Source organism: Dendrobates tinctorius, unplaced genomic scaffold (genome assembly GCF_039654945.1).
Source record: "Dendrobates tinctorius isolate UK_male_01 unplaced genomic scaffold, ASM3965494v1 ptg000393l, whole genome shotgun sequence".
In the NCBI taxonomy this organism is placed as follows: domain Eukaryota; kingdom Metazoa; phylum Chordata; class Amphibia; order Anura; family Dendrobatidae; genus Dendrobates; species Dendrobates tinctorius.
The window spans coordinates 361,194-379,213 of record NW_027362059.1 but is presented as its reverse complement, the minus strand read 5'-3'; the positions used below and the strand labels follow the sequence as shown (position 1 = coordinate 379,213).

General features: G+C 50.2%; 1 protein-coding gene across 1 annotated transcript in view; it reads left to right on the top strand.

Annotated features, from left to right (window-relative positions):
- Nucleotides 1–16,282, top strand: part of SLC22A7 (solute carrier family 22 member 7) — a 137,415-nt gene extending 121,133 nt beyond the window's left edge. Inside the window, exons 6-9 of the mRNA XM_073563501.1 lie at nucleotides 2,428–2,531; nucleotides 10,668–10,882; nucleotides 15,504–15,606; nucleotides 15,968–16,282. Of these exons, the coding sequence (XP_073419602.1) occupies nucleotides 2,428–2,531; nucleotides 10,668–10,882; nucleotides 15,504–15,606; nucleotides 15,968–16,178 (633 nt within the window). The 3' untranslated portion in view covers nucleotides 16,179–16,282. The remainder of the gene's footprint in view (nucleotides 1–2,427; nucleotides 2,532–10,667; nucleotides 10,883–15,503; nucleotides 15,607–15,967) is intronic.
- Nucleotides 16,283–18,020: the final 1,738 nt, after the last annotated feature.

The following is an 18,020-nucleotide window of genomic DNA, read 5'->3' as shown; positions in this document are numbered from 1 at the left end:
GTCAGGGTGCTATATACTGGGTGGAGGAGAGTACAGGAGAAGTCAGGGTGCTATATACTGGGTGGAGGAGAGTACAGGAGAAGTCAGGGTGCTATATACTGGGTGAAGGAGAGTACAGGAGAAGTCAGGGCGCTATATACTGGGTGGAGGAGAGTACAGGAGAAGTCAGGGTGGTATATACTGGGTGGAGGAGCATACAAGAGAAGTCAGGGTGCTATATACTGGGTGAAGGAGAGTACAGGAGAAGTCAGGGTGCTATATACTGGGTGGAGGAGAGTACAGGAGAAGTCAGGGTGCTATATACTGGGTGGAGGAGAGTACAGGAGAAGTCATGGTGCTATATACTGGGTGGAGGAGAGTGCAGGAGAAGTCAGGGTGCTATATACTGGGTGGAGGAGAGTACAGGAGAAGTCAGGGTGCTATATACTGGGTGGAGGAGAGTACAGGAGAAGTCAGGGTGCTATATACTGGGTGAAGGAGAGTACAGGAGAAGTCAGGGTGCTATATACTGGGTGGAGGAGAGTACAGTAGAAGTCAGGGTGCTATATACTGGGTGGAGGAGCGTACAGGAGAAGTCAGGGTGCTATATGCTGGGTGGAGGACAGTACAGGAGAAGTCGGGCTGCTATATACTGGGTGGAGGAGCGTACAGGAGAAGTCAGGGTGCTATATGCTGGGTGGAGGACAGTACAGGAGAAGTCGGGCTGCTATATACTGGGTGGAGGAGTGTACAGGAGAAGTCAGGGCGCTATATACTGGGTGGAGGAGAGTACAGGAGAAGTCAGGGTGCTATATACTGGGTGGAGGAGAGTACAGGAGAAGTCAGGGTGCTATATACTGGGTGAAGGAGAGTACAGGAGAAGTCAGGGTGCTATATACTGGGTGGAGGAGAGTACAGTAGAAGTCAGGGTGCTATATACTGGGTGGAGGAGCGTACAGGAGAAGTCAGGGTGCTATATGCTGGGTGGAGGACAGTACAGGAGAAGTCATGGTGCTATATACTGGGTGGAGGAGAGTACAGGAGAAGTCAGGGTGCTATATACTGGGTGGAGGAGAGTACAGGAGAAGTCAGGGTGCTATATACTGGGTGGAGGAGAGTACAGGAGAAGTCAGGGTGCTATATACTGGGAGGAGGAGCGTACAAGAGACGTCAGGGTGCTATATACTGGGTGGAGGAAAGTATAGGAGACGTCAGGGTGCTATATACTGGGTGGAGGAGGTACAGGAGAAGTCAGGGTGCTATATACTGGGTGGAGGAGAGTACAGGAGAAGTCAGGGTGCTATATACTGGGTGGAGGAGAGTACAGGAGAAGTCAGGGTGCTATATACTGGGTGGAGGAGAGTACAGGAGAAGTCAGGGTGCTATATACTGGGTGGAGGAGTGTACAGGAGAAGTCAGGGTGCTATATACTGGGTGGAGGAGTGTATAGGAGAAGTCAGGGTGCTATATACTGGGTGGAGGAGAGTACAGGAGAAGTCAGGGTGCTATATACTGGGTGGAGGAGAGTACAGAAGTCAGGGTGCTATATACTGGGTGGAGGGGAGTACAGGAGAAGTCAGGGTGCTATATGCAGGGTGGAGGAGAGTACAGGAGAAGTCAGGGTGCTATATACTGGGTGGAGGAGAGTACAGGAGAAGTCAGGGTGCTATATACTGGGTGGAGGAGTGTATAGGAGAAGTCAGGGTGCTATATACTGGGTGGAGGAGAGTACAGGAGAAGTCAGGGTGCTATATGCAGGGTGGAGGAGCGTATAGGAGAAGTCAGGGTGCTATATACTGGGTGGAGGAGAGTACAGGAGAAGTCAGGGTGCTATATACTGGGTGGAGGAGTGTATAGGAGAAGTCAGGGTGCTATATACTGGGTGGAGGAGAGTACAGGAGAAGTCAGGGTGCTATATACTGGGTGGAGGAGAGTACAGAAGTCAGGGTGCTATATACTGGGTGGAGGGGAGTACAGGAGAAGTCAGGGTGCTATATGCAGGGTGGAGGAGAGTACAGGAGAAGTCGGGGTGCTATATACTGGGTGGAGGAGAGTACAGGAGAAGTCGGGGTGCTATATACTGGGTGGAGGGGAGTACAGGAGAAGTCAGGGTGCTATATACTGGGTGGAGGAGTGTATAGGAGAAGTCAGGGCGCTATATACTGGGTGGAGGAGAGTACAGGAGAAGTCAGGGTGCTATATACTGGGTGGAGGAGAGTACAGAAGTCAGGGTGCTATATACTGGGTGGAGGGGAGTACAGGAGAAGTCAGGGTGCTATATGCAGGGTGGAGGAGAGTACAGGAGAAGTCGGGGTGCTATATACTGGGTGGAGGAGAGTACAGGAGAAGTCGGGGTGCTATATACTGGGTGGAGGGGAGTACAGGAGAAGTCAGGGTGCTATATGCAGGGTGGAGGGGAGGGTAATTATCTCGCTTCCTCTGTGGCAGGTTCTGCAGAAGACGGTCTCGTTGGAGGTTAGAGGATACAACTTCTGGGATCTTGTGAGGATCCGACAACTCAGGAAGAACACCCTGTGTCTTGGGGTTATGTGGTAGGACACCCCACTACTACTCTTGGGGATGCATAGTGGGTCTGCGGTCTCTGCAGATTCGGGGTGCAGAATGTTGGTGGAGACATGTGGCGTTTTGGTGAGAGAGATAATCTGTTTTATCCCGCCTTTTTGTGTTCTTAATGGGGAGAGGAGGGAGAGCCGCTGCAGGTCTGTCCAATTCTGGATCCAGGGGGACGCTATGAAAATTAAATGACGTCTGGCCCCACTGACATTGGGACTTTGGATAATCTCCTCCTACCACTCTGATGCCACCGCCTGATTCTCACAGTGTTCCCCGGATCAAGTACAAGGCCGGCAGAAGTCCAAGTTTAACCTCTAACCCAGCATGTGGCAAAGAGTTCCATAGTCTCACTGCTCTTACAGTAAAGAATCAGTGTGTGATTATGATTGAATCTTCTTTTCTCTAGACGTACAGGACCTCTCCTTGTGACACAGGGCTAGGTGTAATGACCATTATGCAGACCCCTACTGTCCCCTCATACAGTATTTCTACATTGTCATAAGATCGCCCCTCAGCCTTCATAATGGAATAACCTCAAGTTTAATAAGTCATCTCCTGCAGTCATCCATTCCCATAAAATCCAAGGTTGCTCTTCTCTGCACCCAATTTAGCTCAGGTTTGTCCTTCTTATCCACATACAATAGTGTAAAGACCACGGTTGCAGAGGTTGCGACCGCTATTGGGCCCGTATGGGTGAACAGTCCGTTGACACCAGCAGATGCATCAACTGGATGGACGCACAATCACATCGGGTCCGTGTGTGCTAATACACACTGCAATTAGGAGGCAGAGGGGCTCCTTCCCTGTCCCTAATGCTAGGGGCGGTCTAGCTCGCCATGCTCCCTGGATTACTTCTGATGGTGAAGACGCCGGGGCCACGTACCTAACCTTATTCTTGAATCCGCACTCAATCTCTACCCTTCCCCCACCCAGAGGGGAGTAGTAGTGTACAGTAATACACCAGCCAGATTAAAAAGGTAATATGAACAGGGATAAAGGAAAATACCAATCATACAAATATACAAATATACTCACTCAGACAACTGTTATGATTGAGTCACCGTAGGAGGCAGATACAAAAATAGAAGCTACGTCCAGAAAACCAGAGAAGTTGGCAACTATCAGATTGCAGACCCCTGAACCTATCAACACAACTAGCAGTAGCCGTGGGGGGTTCCTACGGTGCCCTAGACCCCTCGATCACAGCCGGAGAGCTAAATAGCCTAAAGACAGAAAAGGAAATCTAAACTGCCCCAGAGCAGACCCCAAAGTAAAAGGCAGCCCCCAACATATAATGACGGTGACACAAGATGAAAAACCACTCACACAGATAGAAAAATAGGCTGAGCAAACGATGGGGCCCAAGCTAACTAAACAGAACAGGAAAGGAAGGTTGCTGTCTGCAATCTGCCAAAACCCTATCAAAGACATAAGCCAACAAGCTGATATGGAAAAAGACCCTGAAGCAGCTAGGCTTCAAAAACTAAATCAGCACTCAGGTATTTTCAGAAGACAGAGCTAAAGGAATTCAGCTCACCCCAGCAGGGAATGGCAGAAATCCAGAAAAACAAAGCAAAACAAAGTCAAAGCACAAATGCAAAAAGCCAAGCAGAAATCTTAGCTTTAGAAGAGCAGGAATTCAGACTGGTCTCCAAGGATCCCACAGAGAAATCACCCACAGGGCAGAAGGGCGTTGGCAGCCTTATATCCAGTCAGTAACTCCACTCAGCCAGTCATCATCATTAGGCTCAGGTGTTTGATAATCAGGCTCACTACCTTTCTTTACCAGAAGTGGGAGTTCCTCGGGCCTCAGTAGTGAAGGGGAAAATGAACTCACAACAGACAACAGAGGAATGCACCTGGGAGTGGACGATGGGGTTAAAGCAAAGTAGGAGAAGAAAGAAAATTATCACACACTCAAAACCTAGCAACAGTCACAGATAAATCCACCAAATGCCATCTTCTATAATAACCAACAACAACCTCCAGCCATGCAGCAAAAACTAACTGTGACAATGAGTGCTAGTCAAGGCCCAGATTATATAGGAGTTGGGAGTGGCTAACAGTGCACAGCTGAGAGCCTTAATGCAAGAAAGCTTCCAGGAGCTCTCAACTGAGCAGATCAACCACTGTCCTGCTAACAGAAACCTGCACCATTTAATACATTATGAAGATGAAGTTCTTCTAATCAGTGCAGGAGTAGCAGAAATCAGACGCTGTGGTCTTCTGGCTCCTCTCTGTCACGGTAAACCTGTGACAGCTGAGCTCAATAATTGACAGACCACTGTATGTAATATTCTTAGACTCTCTTGTAACATGGGGTGGTACCACGGGATTGGAGGAGGCTGACACGGCACCGGTATATAAGAAAGGTAAGGAGGTGGAGTCAGGACATTGGTAGTGTGACATATATGACGGTGTTATAAGAAATCACCGCAGAGATATACTACAGAGAATAAAGTAATAACTGACAACCAGCATGGGGGATTCATGAAGAATAAGTCGTGTCTGACAACATGGCCGGTGTCTACGAAAAGGTAATTGCAGATCTGAAGCTACAGAAGCCGGGACTAATCATATGCAGATGGGTAAGGAATTTGCTAAGTTACAAGAAACAAAGAGTCGTCATAAATGGTATGTTCTCTAAATGGGATATTGTCAGGATCCCACCTGGTACCACCAGTATGTCATGGACCAGGGGATGTGCCCTTTGGCTGTACACGGCTATCACAAGCACAGGGGGGCTTATCTTAGTTATCCCACCGCTGGCACCATGTGATAAAAAATAGCAAGCTAGTCTGGCCCTAACAATTTACCGCAGGGGGTTTTATTTTAGTTATCCCACCACTGCCACAATCTGTTACAAGCTGTCGGGATTTATGGCTATCCCACTTTTCAGTTCCACTTTGGAACTTGCAGCTCTCCGGTGCCCCGCTTACCCTCAGGTCAGTTAGGGAACTACACCTGGGATAATTGGTCACTGGACGGGCCGCTCACTGTGGGCTGGCTGTTAGGCGTGCTGCAGTGAGGGAATTATAAATGCTCTGGCCGCAGCCACACAATCAGCTTATAAAACCCCATTCCGTCACCGCCAGCTAGCCCAACCAGCCAAAACACACTTCGCTGCCACCAGCTTCAGATTTCTCCGATTAATATTTAAAATTAATAGAGGGGTTCGAAGCAAACCCGAATCAGTAGCGTAATTAGCTTATAGGCGGATGAAGAGCATGGAGGCAGAACTAATAAAGTTTATAGTTTATTCCCAAAAGATTGGCAGTGTTTACAAGGCATAAAAAAAGATGTAACAATCTGAGACAATTAAAATATGTACAAGCAATTAAAAATAAAACAAGGTTAAAGAAGAAAACACTCACATGGTACTTAGATCATTCCAGCGAATCAGGTTGGGAATGGGCCATACGTCGCCATGCATGACAGTGTGGCTGTGTGTCTCAGGTTCTCCGTGTAGACTGACCTCCCGACTGAGTGAGTGTACTCTTTAGTTCTGGGTCATGACATCATAAAAGGGGCTGAGTTACCGGGGTCCTTCCCTTTTTCTAAGTTGCAAATTTGGCTCTGAAACCTTCTCGGCTATATAACTGAGCTTGAGAACCTAGTAGAATAAAGACAGACCTATCATTCATTTTGTATTGAAATTAGCTTTGTAATGACATCAAACACTAGCTGTCTATGCCGCTCGGTCCAGGAGAACTCCATTTCTCTGGTTCTGTTGATGCGAGGATTTAGCAAGAACCACTGTAGTGAAGCCTGATCGGAGCACGTGCCAATATGTCAGTTTCATATTTCTGTCATGGACTGAGTCCGAGGTAGGCCCATTTTACTATCTCCCATATATATCTATGAGAGCACATGTTTCTCTTAGACAAAAAGAATTCTTTCTACTAGCTAATTAACATTCCTTTGGGAGGGGGGTGACAGGAAGGAGGGAGTTAGCTGTAGCTTCAGGTTACAGGGTGTTACATGCAGGCAGAGAACACACACGCTGCAGCTGCTAAGGGGGGAGGAAGGGAGTCGCTTGGCTCTATGTAACTGAATGTTCTAGAAAAAGTGTAGAGAATGGATGATTCTGGAATGTTCCGTAGAAATCATGCATGATATTTTACATTATCATTACAGATATAAACAGCAGTGGGGACTGCAGGGATCTGTACTGGGAGCAGTGGGGTCCACAGTGATCTGTACCAGGAGCAATGGGGACTGCAGGTATCTGTACCAGGAGCAGTGGGAACCACAGGGATCTGTACTGGGAGCAGTGGAGACTGCAGGTATCTGTACCGAGAGCAGTGAGGACCGCAGGGATCTGAACTGGGAGCAGTGAGGACCGCAGGGATCTGTACCGGGAGCAGTGAGGACTGCAGGGATCTGTACTCGGAGTAGTGAGGACTGCAGGGATCTGTACCGGGAGCAGCAGGGAATGCAGGGATCTGTACTGGGAGCAGCGGGGACCACGGGGATCTGTACTGGGAGCAGCGGGGACCGCAGGATCTGTACCGGGAGCAGTGGGAACTGCGGGGATCTGTACCAGGAGCAGCGGGAACCGCTGGGATCTGTAAAGTGAGCAGCAGAGAGGGCGGGGATCTGTACAGTGAGCAGTGGGGACCATGGGGATCTCTACTGGAAGTGGCGGGAACTGCGGGTATCTGTACCAATAGCAGCGAGGACAGCAGGGACCTGTACTGGGAGCAGTGGAGACCACAGAGATCTGTACGGGGAGCTGTGGGGACCACATGGATCTGTATCGAGAGCAGTGGGGACCGCAGAGATCTATACCAGGAGCAGGGGGAATGCAGGGATCTGTACTGGGAGCATCAAGGACTGCAGGGATCTGTACTGGGAGCAGCGGGGATCTGTACCGGGAGCAGGGGGGACAGCAGGGATCTGTACCGGAAGCAGCAGGGACAACGGGGATCTGTACCGGGAGCAGCAGGGACCACTGGGATCTGTACCGGGAGCACAAGGTCTTCTTCCTTCCAAGGACCATACTAAGGACTAAGGGGCACTCATTACTTGTGGAAGAAAGTCGATTCTGGCAGCTAAACTGTCAGGAGATATGAACTAATTCATATTGTTCCAGTTACCCATACAGAGCTATAGGCTGCAGCTGGTTTTTGACCGACATGCTGCCCTCCCCATTAGGTTGTGCAGTGTAACACTGAGCCTCTCAAGCTGCAGCCACCCATTCCCCTCCCTCTTTCTCCTTGTTCGATTGGCACATAGCGGCAGTCTCTCTGCCTGTGGGTAATTCTACCCCCACTCTTTCCCCCCTCCCACAGGAATGTGGCTTTTGACCAGGCAAATCCGGCCTGTCAGCAGCACATGGTTTTGGAAGTTCCTTTGTTCATTCAGGATCGAATATGATAACACCGAATATTCATAGAGGAAGGAAACTTATATTTTTGGAAACTGCATGGTTAGAGCTATCCACAGGTGGGCTTTGAAGCTTCGGTGCCCACCAGAAATTGAAAAAAGGGGTCCCGCCATCCACTAGCCCGCAGGTATTTCTAGATTGGTATCAATAGAAAGATAAATTCGCAAGAGATAACATGATACTTCTGTCAACACGCTGTGAGCCTTGCAGCCAGAGTTATGGCACTTATAAGTTTTCTAGTAACTTTCAAAAGGGGAGTACATTCCCTAGCTCTGCCAACCCAGTGACGTCAGACAGAAGAAAGTGTCACGAGCCCACCGCGGACACGGATATGTCAGCGGACAGAGGGATGCGACGCATTACCGACACACGGCTATCACAGGCACAGTGGGGGCTTATCTTAGTAATCCCACCGCTGGCACCATGTGACAAAAAAAACAGCAAGCTAGTCTTGCCCTAACAATTTATCACAGGGTGGTTACTTTGGATGTCCCACCACTGCTAACAATCTTCCACAAACTGCGGGGATTTATGAATATCCCACTTTTCAGTTCCACTTTGGAACTCGCAGCTCTCCGGCGCACCCCTTACCCTCAGGTCAGTCAGGCAACTACACCTGAGATAATTAGTCGCCGGACGGGCTGCTTGTTGTGCATGGGCAATTAGACTGCTGCAGTGAGGGAATTATCAATGCTTTGGCCACAGCCACCCAATCAGCATATGACACCCTTCCATCACTGCCAGTTAGCCCAACCAGCCAAAACACACCATGCCGCCACCAGCTCCAGGTTTCTCTGCTTATGTTATAGACTTAATAGAGGGGTTCGAAGCCAACCCAATCAGTAGCGTAATTATCTTAAAGGCGCTTAAGTTTGTTTCTTAGAGCATGAAGACAGACTAATAAGTTTATGATTTATTCCCCAAAGTGGGGCAGTGATTATAAAGATAAAACGATTTTACAAAGTTGAGACGTCAGATATGTACATTGCAAATATAAAATAAATGGGATTAAAAGCAGAAATTAAACTTACAGTTGCTTAATGGTCTTTAGGCAAGCCATGTGGCCGGGGAGGGGCAGCCAGCCATACATCCCCACTCATCTGGGAAGTCCTTTCAGCATGGACTCTGCAGCTTAACTCAAGAATTTTAAGGGAGGTATATCTTATAGCCTAGGGTCGGTTACATCACCAAAGGGGCAGTCTGGAGAGGGTCAGCCCCCCTTTCTCCAAGTTGCAATCTAACTGTAAAAGTTATAACTATATCTCGCCGGGGGTAACTTGTATAAACATGTATATGGTATCATTCTTCTTGGTTTGTTGAATAAAATATTTAAAAACCAAACATGCCGTAGTTCCGTTACACTGTTTGGGAGTAATACATATCTCAGTTTCTGGGGTTGCTAGAACTTCGCAAGAGCTGCCGTAGGGAAGCCGGATCAGCGCGCATCACAGAAATGTCCGTTTCATTTATCGGTCACGACCGGAGTCCGCGCTAGGCTTCTTTTAATATTTCCCAAAACTGAATTGGCCTCATGGCTTCAAACAAAGACATTCTATCACTCAACTTAATTAACATCCCTTGCAGGGGGGAAGGGAAGAGAGAAGAATCCGCTTGCAGAGGAAGTGGCTGGTGTCCTATTTCAGATGCAGACACAGAGCTGTGGCTGAGGAAGGGGGGGTTTCAGCTGTGACAGGCAGATTTCTCAACTGTGTGTAGAGGAATGGAAGATTCTAGAGTGTTCCAGAAGACAACTCTCACTTAACATTACAGAAAGTATAAGGCTAGGATACCCAATTAGGAATTTGTCATTTGCCAGCTAGGAAGCTGTGCTGATAGACCATTTTCCCTTAGGGAAGATGCCCCTCCTCCACACGGCGTGCCATGGACTGATAAGTGTAAGTTCTTATTTTAATCCACTTTATTTTGTAATAGTCTGTATATACTGTATCTTGTCTCTTTTGTAACATTTTATATTTTTGTAAACACTGCCTATATTTTCTGGAGTACATCTATAAAAAATGTACTAGTTTTGTTTTTTTTGCTCTATAACTTACCTCTCTTCCTGTGTGCTAAATTTACGCTACTGTGTGGGTTGGCTGACCCAATATTAATTTTAAAATAGAATGAGGAACTGGTGGCAGCAAAGTGTTCTGGGATATTTGGCAGACTCTGCTAGTGATGGAATGAAGGTTTTATGTGTGTATTACCCGCTCTGGGAATGGGAACATACATACTACCCTCACTGCAGAGTGCCCAATAGCCAGAACACGGCAAGGCAGCCTTTCTGGTGACTACTTATCCTAAGTGTAGTTCCCTGACTGACCTGAGGGTAAGGGGAGCGCCAGAGAGCTGCAAGTTCCTAAACCGGAACTGGAAAATGGGATATGATAAATCCCTGACAACTGGGGGGCAATCTCACAACCCCAGTTCATGGCATAAACAGGAAAGGGTTCTTTACAGTTAGAGCAGTCAGACTGTGGAATGCTGACCACAGGAGGTAGTAATAGCTGACAATATAACAGCTTTTATGCAAGTGCCGCATGATTCCTCGATACACAGAACATTGTGGGCTATAGTTAAATCAGTGATATAATGTATAACTGATGGAGAAAGGCTGAACTTGATGGACCAGGGTACAACTTACATAACTATGTGTGCCGCCTGCTGCCCATGTGGAGGAGCCCCCTGGGCCGGGGATTTGTGGGTAATTTTTGGCTTCCCACAGGTTCGGTGTGGCATTCAGCTATTACGGCATCAGTTTTCACATCACTGGATTCAACCTCAGTCCGTTTCTCACACATTTCATATTTGGAGCCATAGAGATCCCACCGAAGGTCGGGGTATACCTCCTGCTCGACCGCATCGGGCGCAAGCGCTGCCAAGGAGGGTCCCTGATAATCACTGCAACCTGCATAGGACTCACATGCACCATGCCACAAGGTGACCAGTCACAACACATACCCCGACAAATCTTAGTGCACTCACTGGTGTTCCTCCTTATACCCCCACATGTCTCCTGTAACCTCACCGCTGTCACCTCGTATACCCCCACATGTCTCCTGTAACCTCACCGCTGTCACCTCGTATACCCCCACATGTCTCCTGTAACCTCACCGCTGTCACCTCGTATACCCCCACATGTCTCCTGTAACCTCGCCGCTGTCACCTCGTATACCCCCACATGTCTCCTGTAACCTCACCGCTGTCACCTCGTATACTCCCACATGTCTCCTGTAACCTCACCGCTGTCACCTCGTATACCCCCACATGTCTCCTGTAACCTCGCCGCTGTCACCTCGTATACTCCCACATGTCTCCTGTAACCTCACCGCTGTCACCTCGTATACCCCCACATGTCTCCTGTAACCTCACCGCTGTCACCTCGTATACCCCCACATGTCTCCTGTAACCTCACCGCTGTCACCTCGTATACCCCCACATGTCTCCTGTAACCTCACCGCTGTCACCTCATATACCCCCACATGTCTCCTGTAACCTCACCGCTGTCACCTCGTATACCCCCACATGTCTCCTGTAACCTCACCGCTGTCACCTCGTATACCCCCACATGTCTCCTGTAACCTCACTGCTGTCACCTCATATACCCCCACATGTCTCCTGTAACCTCACCGCTGTCACCTCGTATACCCCCACTTGTCTCCTGTAACCTCGCCGCTGTCACCTCGTATACCCCCACATGTCTCCTGTAACCTCACCGCTGTCACCTCGTATACCCCCACATGTCTCCTGTAACCTCACCGCTGTCACCTCATATACCCCCACATGTCTCCTGTAACCTCGCCGCTGTCACCTCGTATACCCCCACATGTCTCCTGTAACCTCACCGCTGTCACCTCGTATACCCCCACATGTCTCCTGTAACCTCACCGCTGTCACCTCGTATACCCCCACATGTCTCCTGTAACCTCACCGGTGTTCCTCCTTATACCCCCACATGTCTCCTGTAACCTCACCGCTGTCACCTCGTATACCCCCACATGTCTCCTGTAACCTCACCGCTGTCACCTCGTATACCCCCACATGTCTCCTGTTACCTCACCGCTGTCACCTCGTATACCCCCACATGTCTCCTGTAACCTCACCGCTGTCACCTCGTATACCCCCACATGTCTCCTGTAACCTCACCGCTGTCACCTCGTATACCCCCACATGTCTCCTGTTACCTCACCGCTGTCACCTCGTATACCCCCACATGTCTCCTGTAACCTCGCCGCTGTCACCTCGTATACCCCCACATGTCTCCTGTAACCTCGCCGCTGTCACCTCGTATACCCCCACATGTCTCCTGTAGCCTCGCCGCTGTCACCCCATATACCCCCACATGTCTCCTGTAACCTCGCCGCTGTCATCCCGTATACCCAACATGTCTCCTGTAACCTCGCCGCTGTCACCTCATATACCCCCACATGTCTCCTGTAACCTCGCCGCTGTCACCTCGTATACCCCCACATAATCTCCTGTAACCTCCCGCTGTCACCTCGTATACCCCCACATGTCTCCTGTAACCTCTCCGCTGTCACCCCGTATACCCCCACATGTCTCCTGTAACCTCACTGCTGTCACCTCGTATACCCCCACATGTCTCCTGTAACCTAACCGCTGTCACCCCGTATACCCCCACATGTCTCCTGTAACCTTGCCGCTGTCACCTCGTATACCCCCACATAATCTCCTGTAACCTCCCGCTGTCACCTCATATACCCCCACATGTCTCCTGTAACCTCACCGCTGTCACCCCGTATACCCCCACATGTCTCCTGTAACCTCACCGCTGTCACCCCGTATAGCCCCACATGTCTCCTGTAACCTCACTGCTGTCATTCCGTATACCCATGTCTCCTGTAACCTCACTGCTGTCATCCCGTATACCCCCACATGTCTCCTGTAACCTCACTGCTGTCACCCCGTATACCCCACATGTCTCCTGTAACCTCACTGCTGTCACCCCGTATACCCCACATGTCTCCTGTAACCTCACTGCTGTCACCCCATATACCTCCACATGTCTCCTGTAACCTCACCGCTGTCACCCCGTATACCCCCACATGTCTCCTGTAACCTCACCGCTGTCACCCCGTATACCCCACATGTCTCCTGTAACCTCACTGCTGTCATCCCGTATACCCCTACATGTCTCCTGTAACCTCGCCGCTGTCACCCCGTATACCCCCACATGTCTCCTGTAACCTCACCGCTGTCACCCCGTATACCCCCACATGTCTACTGTAACCTCACTGCTGTCACCCCGTATACCCCACGTCTCCTGTAACCTCACCGCTGTCACCCCGTATACCCCCACATGTCTACTGTAACCTCACCGCTGTCACCCCGTATACGCCACGTCTCCTGTAACCTCACCACTGTCACCCCGTATACCCCCACGTCTCCTGTAACCTCACTGCTGTCACCTCATATACCCCCACATGTCTCCTGTAACCTCGCCGCTGTCACCTCGTATACCCCCACATGTCTCCTGTAACCTCACCACTGTCACCCCGTATACCCCCCCACATGTCTCCTCTAACCTCACCGCTGTCACCCTGTATACCCCCACATGTCTACTGTAACCTCACTGCTGTCACCCCGTATACGCCACGTCTCCTGTAACCTCACTGCTGTCACCTCATATACCCCCACATGTCTCCTGTAACCTCGCCGCTGTCACCCCGTATACCCCACATGTCTCCTGTAACCTCACCACTGTCACCCCGTATACCCCCACATGTCTCCTCTAACCTCACTGCTGTCATCCTGTATACCCCACGTCTCCTGTAACCTCGCCGCTGTCACCCCGTATACGCCACGTCTCCTGTAACCTCACCACTGTCACCCCGTATACCCCCACGTCTCCTGTAACCTCACTGCTGTCACCTCATATACCCCCACATGTCTACTGTAACCTCACCGCTGTCACCCCGTATACGCCACGTCTCCTGTAACCTCACCACTGTCACCCCGTATACCCCCACGTCTCCTGTAACCTCACTGCTGTCACCTCATATACCCCCACATGTCTCCTGTAACCTCGCCGCTGTCACCTCGTATACCCCCACATGTCTCCTGTAACCTCACCACTGTCACCCCTTATACCCCCCCCACATGTCTCCTCTAACCTCACCGCTGTCACCCCGTATACCCCCACATGTCTACTGTAACCTCACTGCTGTCACCCCGTATACGCCACGTCTCCTGTAACCTCACTGCTGTCACCTCATATACCCCCACATGTCTCCTGTAACCTCGCCGCTGTCACCCCGTATACCCCACATGTCTCCTGTAACCCCACCACTGTCACCCCGTATACCCCCACATGTCTACTGTAACCTCACCACTGTCACCCCGTATACCCCCACATGTCTACTGTAACCTCACCACTGTCACCCCGTATACCCCCACATGTCTCCTGTAACCTCACTGCTGTCACCCCATATACCTCCACATGTCTCCTGTAACCTCACTGCTGTCACCCCGTATACCCCACATGTCTCCTGTAACCTCACCACTGTCACCCCGTATACCCCCACATGTCTCCTCTAACCTCACTGCTGTCATCCCGTATACCCCACGTCTCCTGTAACCTCACCAATGTCACCCCGTATACCCCCACATGTCTCCTGTAACCTCACTGCTGTCACCCCATATACCTCCACATGTCTCCTGTAACCTCGCCGCTGTCACCCCGTATACCCCCACATGTCTCCTGTAACCTCACCGCTGTCACCTCGTATACCCCCACATGTCTCCTGTAACCTCACTGCTGTCACCTCGTATACCCCCACATGTCTCCTGTAACCTCACCGCTGTCACCTCGTATACCTCCACATGTCTCCTGTAACCTCACCGCTGTCACCCCGTAGACCCCCACATGTCTCCTGTAACCTCACCGCTGTCACCTCGTATACCCCCACATGTCTACTGTAACCTCACTGCTGTCACCCCGTATACCCCACATGTCTCCTGTAACCTCACCACTGTCATCCCGTATACCCCCACATGTCTCCTCTAACCTCACTGCTGTCATCCCGTATACCCCACGTCTCCTGTAACCTCGCCGCTGTCACCCCGTATACCCTCACATGTCTACTGTAACCTCACCACTGTCACCTCGTATACCCCCACATGTCTCCTGTAACCTCACCGCTGTCACCTCGTATACCTCCACATGTCTCCTGTAACCTCACCGCTGTCACCCCGTAGACCCCCACATGTCTCCTGTAACCTCACCGCTGTCACCTCGTATACCCCCACATGTTTACTGTAACCTCACTGCTGTCACCCCGTATACCCCACATGTCTCCTGTAACCTCACCACTGTCATCCCGTATACCCCCACATGTCTCCTCTAACCTCACTGCTGTCATCCCGTATACCCCCACATGTCTCCTGTAACCTCGCCGCTGTCACCCCGTATACCCCCACATGTCTACTGTAACCTCACCACTGTCACCCCGTATACCCCCACATGTCTCCTGTAACCTCACTGCTGTCACCCCATATACCTCCACATGTCTCAATTAACCCCTGTTGTTGTTGCTCTCAGGTCCTTGGCGCTCCCTGGTGGCCATCTTGGGGAAAGGTTTCTCAGAAGCGGCATTTACTACAGCTTTCCTATTTACAGCAGAGCTGTATCCAACCGTCCTCAGGTGAGTGATCACCATGTCTCGATTACGGGGCTGCGGAGTCTCGTTTCTCTGGCATCAGAAAATTGGCATCCGCTTTGTGGTAATGGCACATGAGATGAACATGGCTGCCACCTGATTGTCTCCACTGCGGTCCATGTCGCTGCTATTCCAGAATCAGTCCACACTGCAATACCAGCGGCAACCAAATCCATGGGGGGAGGTTGCCGTTTCCTAATCAGATGCCTCCCCTTCATGTGCTTCTCCCAGTGTAACATACTGTACTGCAGACCACCATTAGCAAGGGCTCTTGTGGTTGTTGCTGGGGGTTGTGTATTGTCTCGTAGATCGTCCGCCATTAGCACTTTGCTTTCTGGTTCCACAGGCAGACGGGCCTGGGCTTCTGCTCCTTCATGACCCGGCTGGGCAGTTCGGTGGCCCCTCTGGTAATCCTGCTGGAAGACTTCTGGGCACCGCTGCCCCCGTTGGTGTATAGCTCCATGTCCCTGCTGTCTGGAGCAGTCACTTTTTGTTTGACTGAAACATGTAATCTCCAACTACGAGAGACCATCCAGGAGGTGGAGAATACCCAGTAACATATCCACTAGGACCCCCAACAGTGGGAGGCCGCAGCCCTGTCTGGAACTTTATAGACTTCTAACAAACTACAGCCACATCCTGAGATGCTGAGTTATGGAAGCATGGAATATATGACATTGGAACGGCATTACTCTTGGCGGTACTTAGCGCATAAATTGGCCGATTCATGTGAGCCCAACAGCCATGACAAGGCACACCTCTTTGTTGGGACTCTAAACCTAACATGATGCCTCTCTACAATTATATGGACAGTTGGAATCAAGCTCTATTTAAAACTGCAATAAACCGATGGGTGGGGCACTCAGTCAAAAGGCATATAGCGGTTTTAAATAGAGCTTGATCCTTCCTGTCCATATAAATGGCACTTTTAGCCCGGGAGAGGCATCATGTAAGGTTTAGGGTCCCAACAAAGAGGTCGCCTTGTGGTGGCTGTTGGGATCACGTGAATTGGCCAATTTATGCGCTAAGTACCTTCATTTTTTTACTTGTTTTCTACAGCAGTAATGCCGTTCCAATGTCATATATTCCATGTTTCCATATTACAGTGTCTCCGAGTGCGGCTGTCATTTAATTAGCTACATACGTAGGTGGCACTCTCAGCTTGCACCTGTTCAAATTTGTCTAGTTTGGAAGTGACAGTCAGTCTTTTGACATGGATGTTATAGATGTCACGCAGGGCTCTCGGCTCCGGATCCCCCTCTGAGCCAGGATCTCTGGTCATCAAAGTCGGTGGGTGATTCCTTTGTCTGCCATATTGTCTCATCAGGACTTTTCTTACAGTACACAGATTTTTAGGCTACGGCCCATGCAGGCTGATGTCATGCTATGTTCTGACTGGCTGCTAATAAACACCAATCCCAGCTCAACTCTTATCAGCAGAGTTGCTTTATACATAAAAGCTGATCTCTGATTGGTTGTTATGGGCAACAAAGACACCATCTGATCCTCATAGTCAGCCATTACTACCTCCTGGGCTCGGACTGTCCATGGTGTGACTGCTGTAACCATAAAGAACCCTTATCTACCCTGACATCTACTCCACACATAATGAATGCCCCTGGTGTTTTGCACGATCCTTGAAGGGAACAAGTCCTGTGTCAGTTCTGTACTGACTGTACATGGATGGTCACAGTGGAAGGGTCTCATCTTCACCTTGAATAAGCCTCTATTTCTTAAAACCAGACACCTCCCATCACCCATAATAGTCAGCACTTCTATACCACTGGCTCTCGCGCATCCTCTCCCCAATAGCAGCTGCTGCAAATGTAACATGGTCTAGCTCGAGTTCTGCAATCGGTAGCCAATGCTGGGGGCCCACCAGCCACTCCTGATTATGTCCTGTATGTGACCACAATGTTCCATTTTCTTCTGGTCTGTGGGATTGGTGAGAAGACAGAAGCCTTTTCTAACAAAGAAAAACATCTGGACCCAGCAATGTATTGTCATTGCCAAAACCTCCATCACGTCTGCCATAAGTATGTGGATAATGAGTTGGGCCTGATGAGAGTGTAGGAGAGAGGGCCCCGGAAAAAGAGCCCGCCGTGTGTCTGGGCCGGAACTAGGGGGCTGTCACCCACGTCCACAGGGGCACGTTCCCGGGGGGGATGATTGCAGGCCAGGACCGACAATCAACCCGGAAAGGTGGGGGCGGGTCGAAGAAAGGGGGCGTGGCAACTATAAAATGAGTGGTAGAGCTGAGTGGGGGACACTCGGCAGGGAGAGAAGCAAGGGAGAAGAGAGGCAGGAGGGAGGAGTCTAAGTGGCGCCCAGGAACGAGAGTAACGACACAGGCGACGAGACGGAGGCTCACCTGACCAGAGAAGTGGATGGTGCCGAGC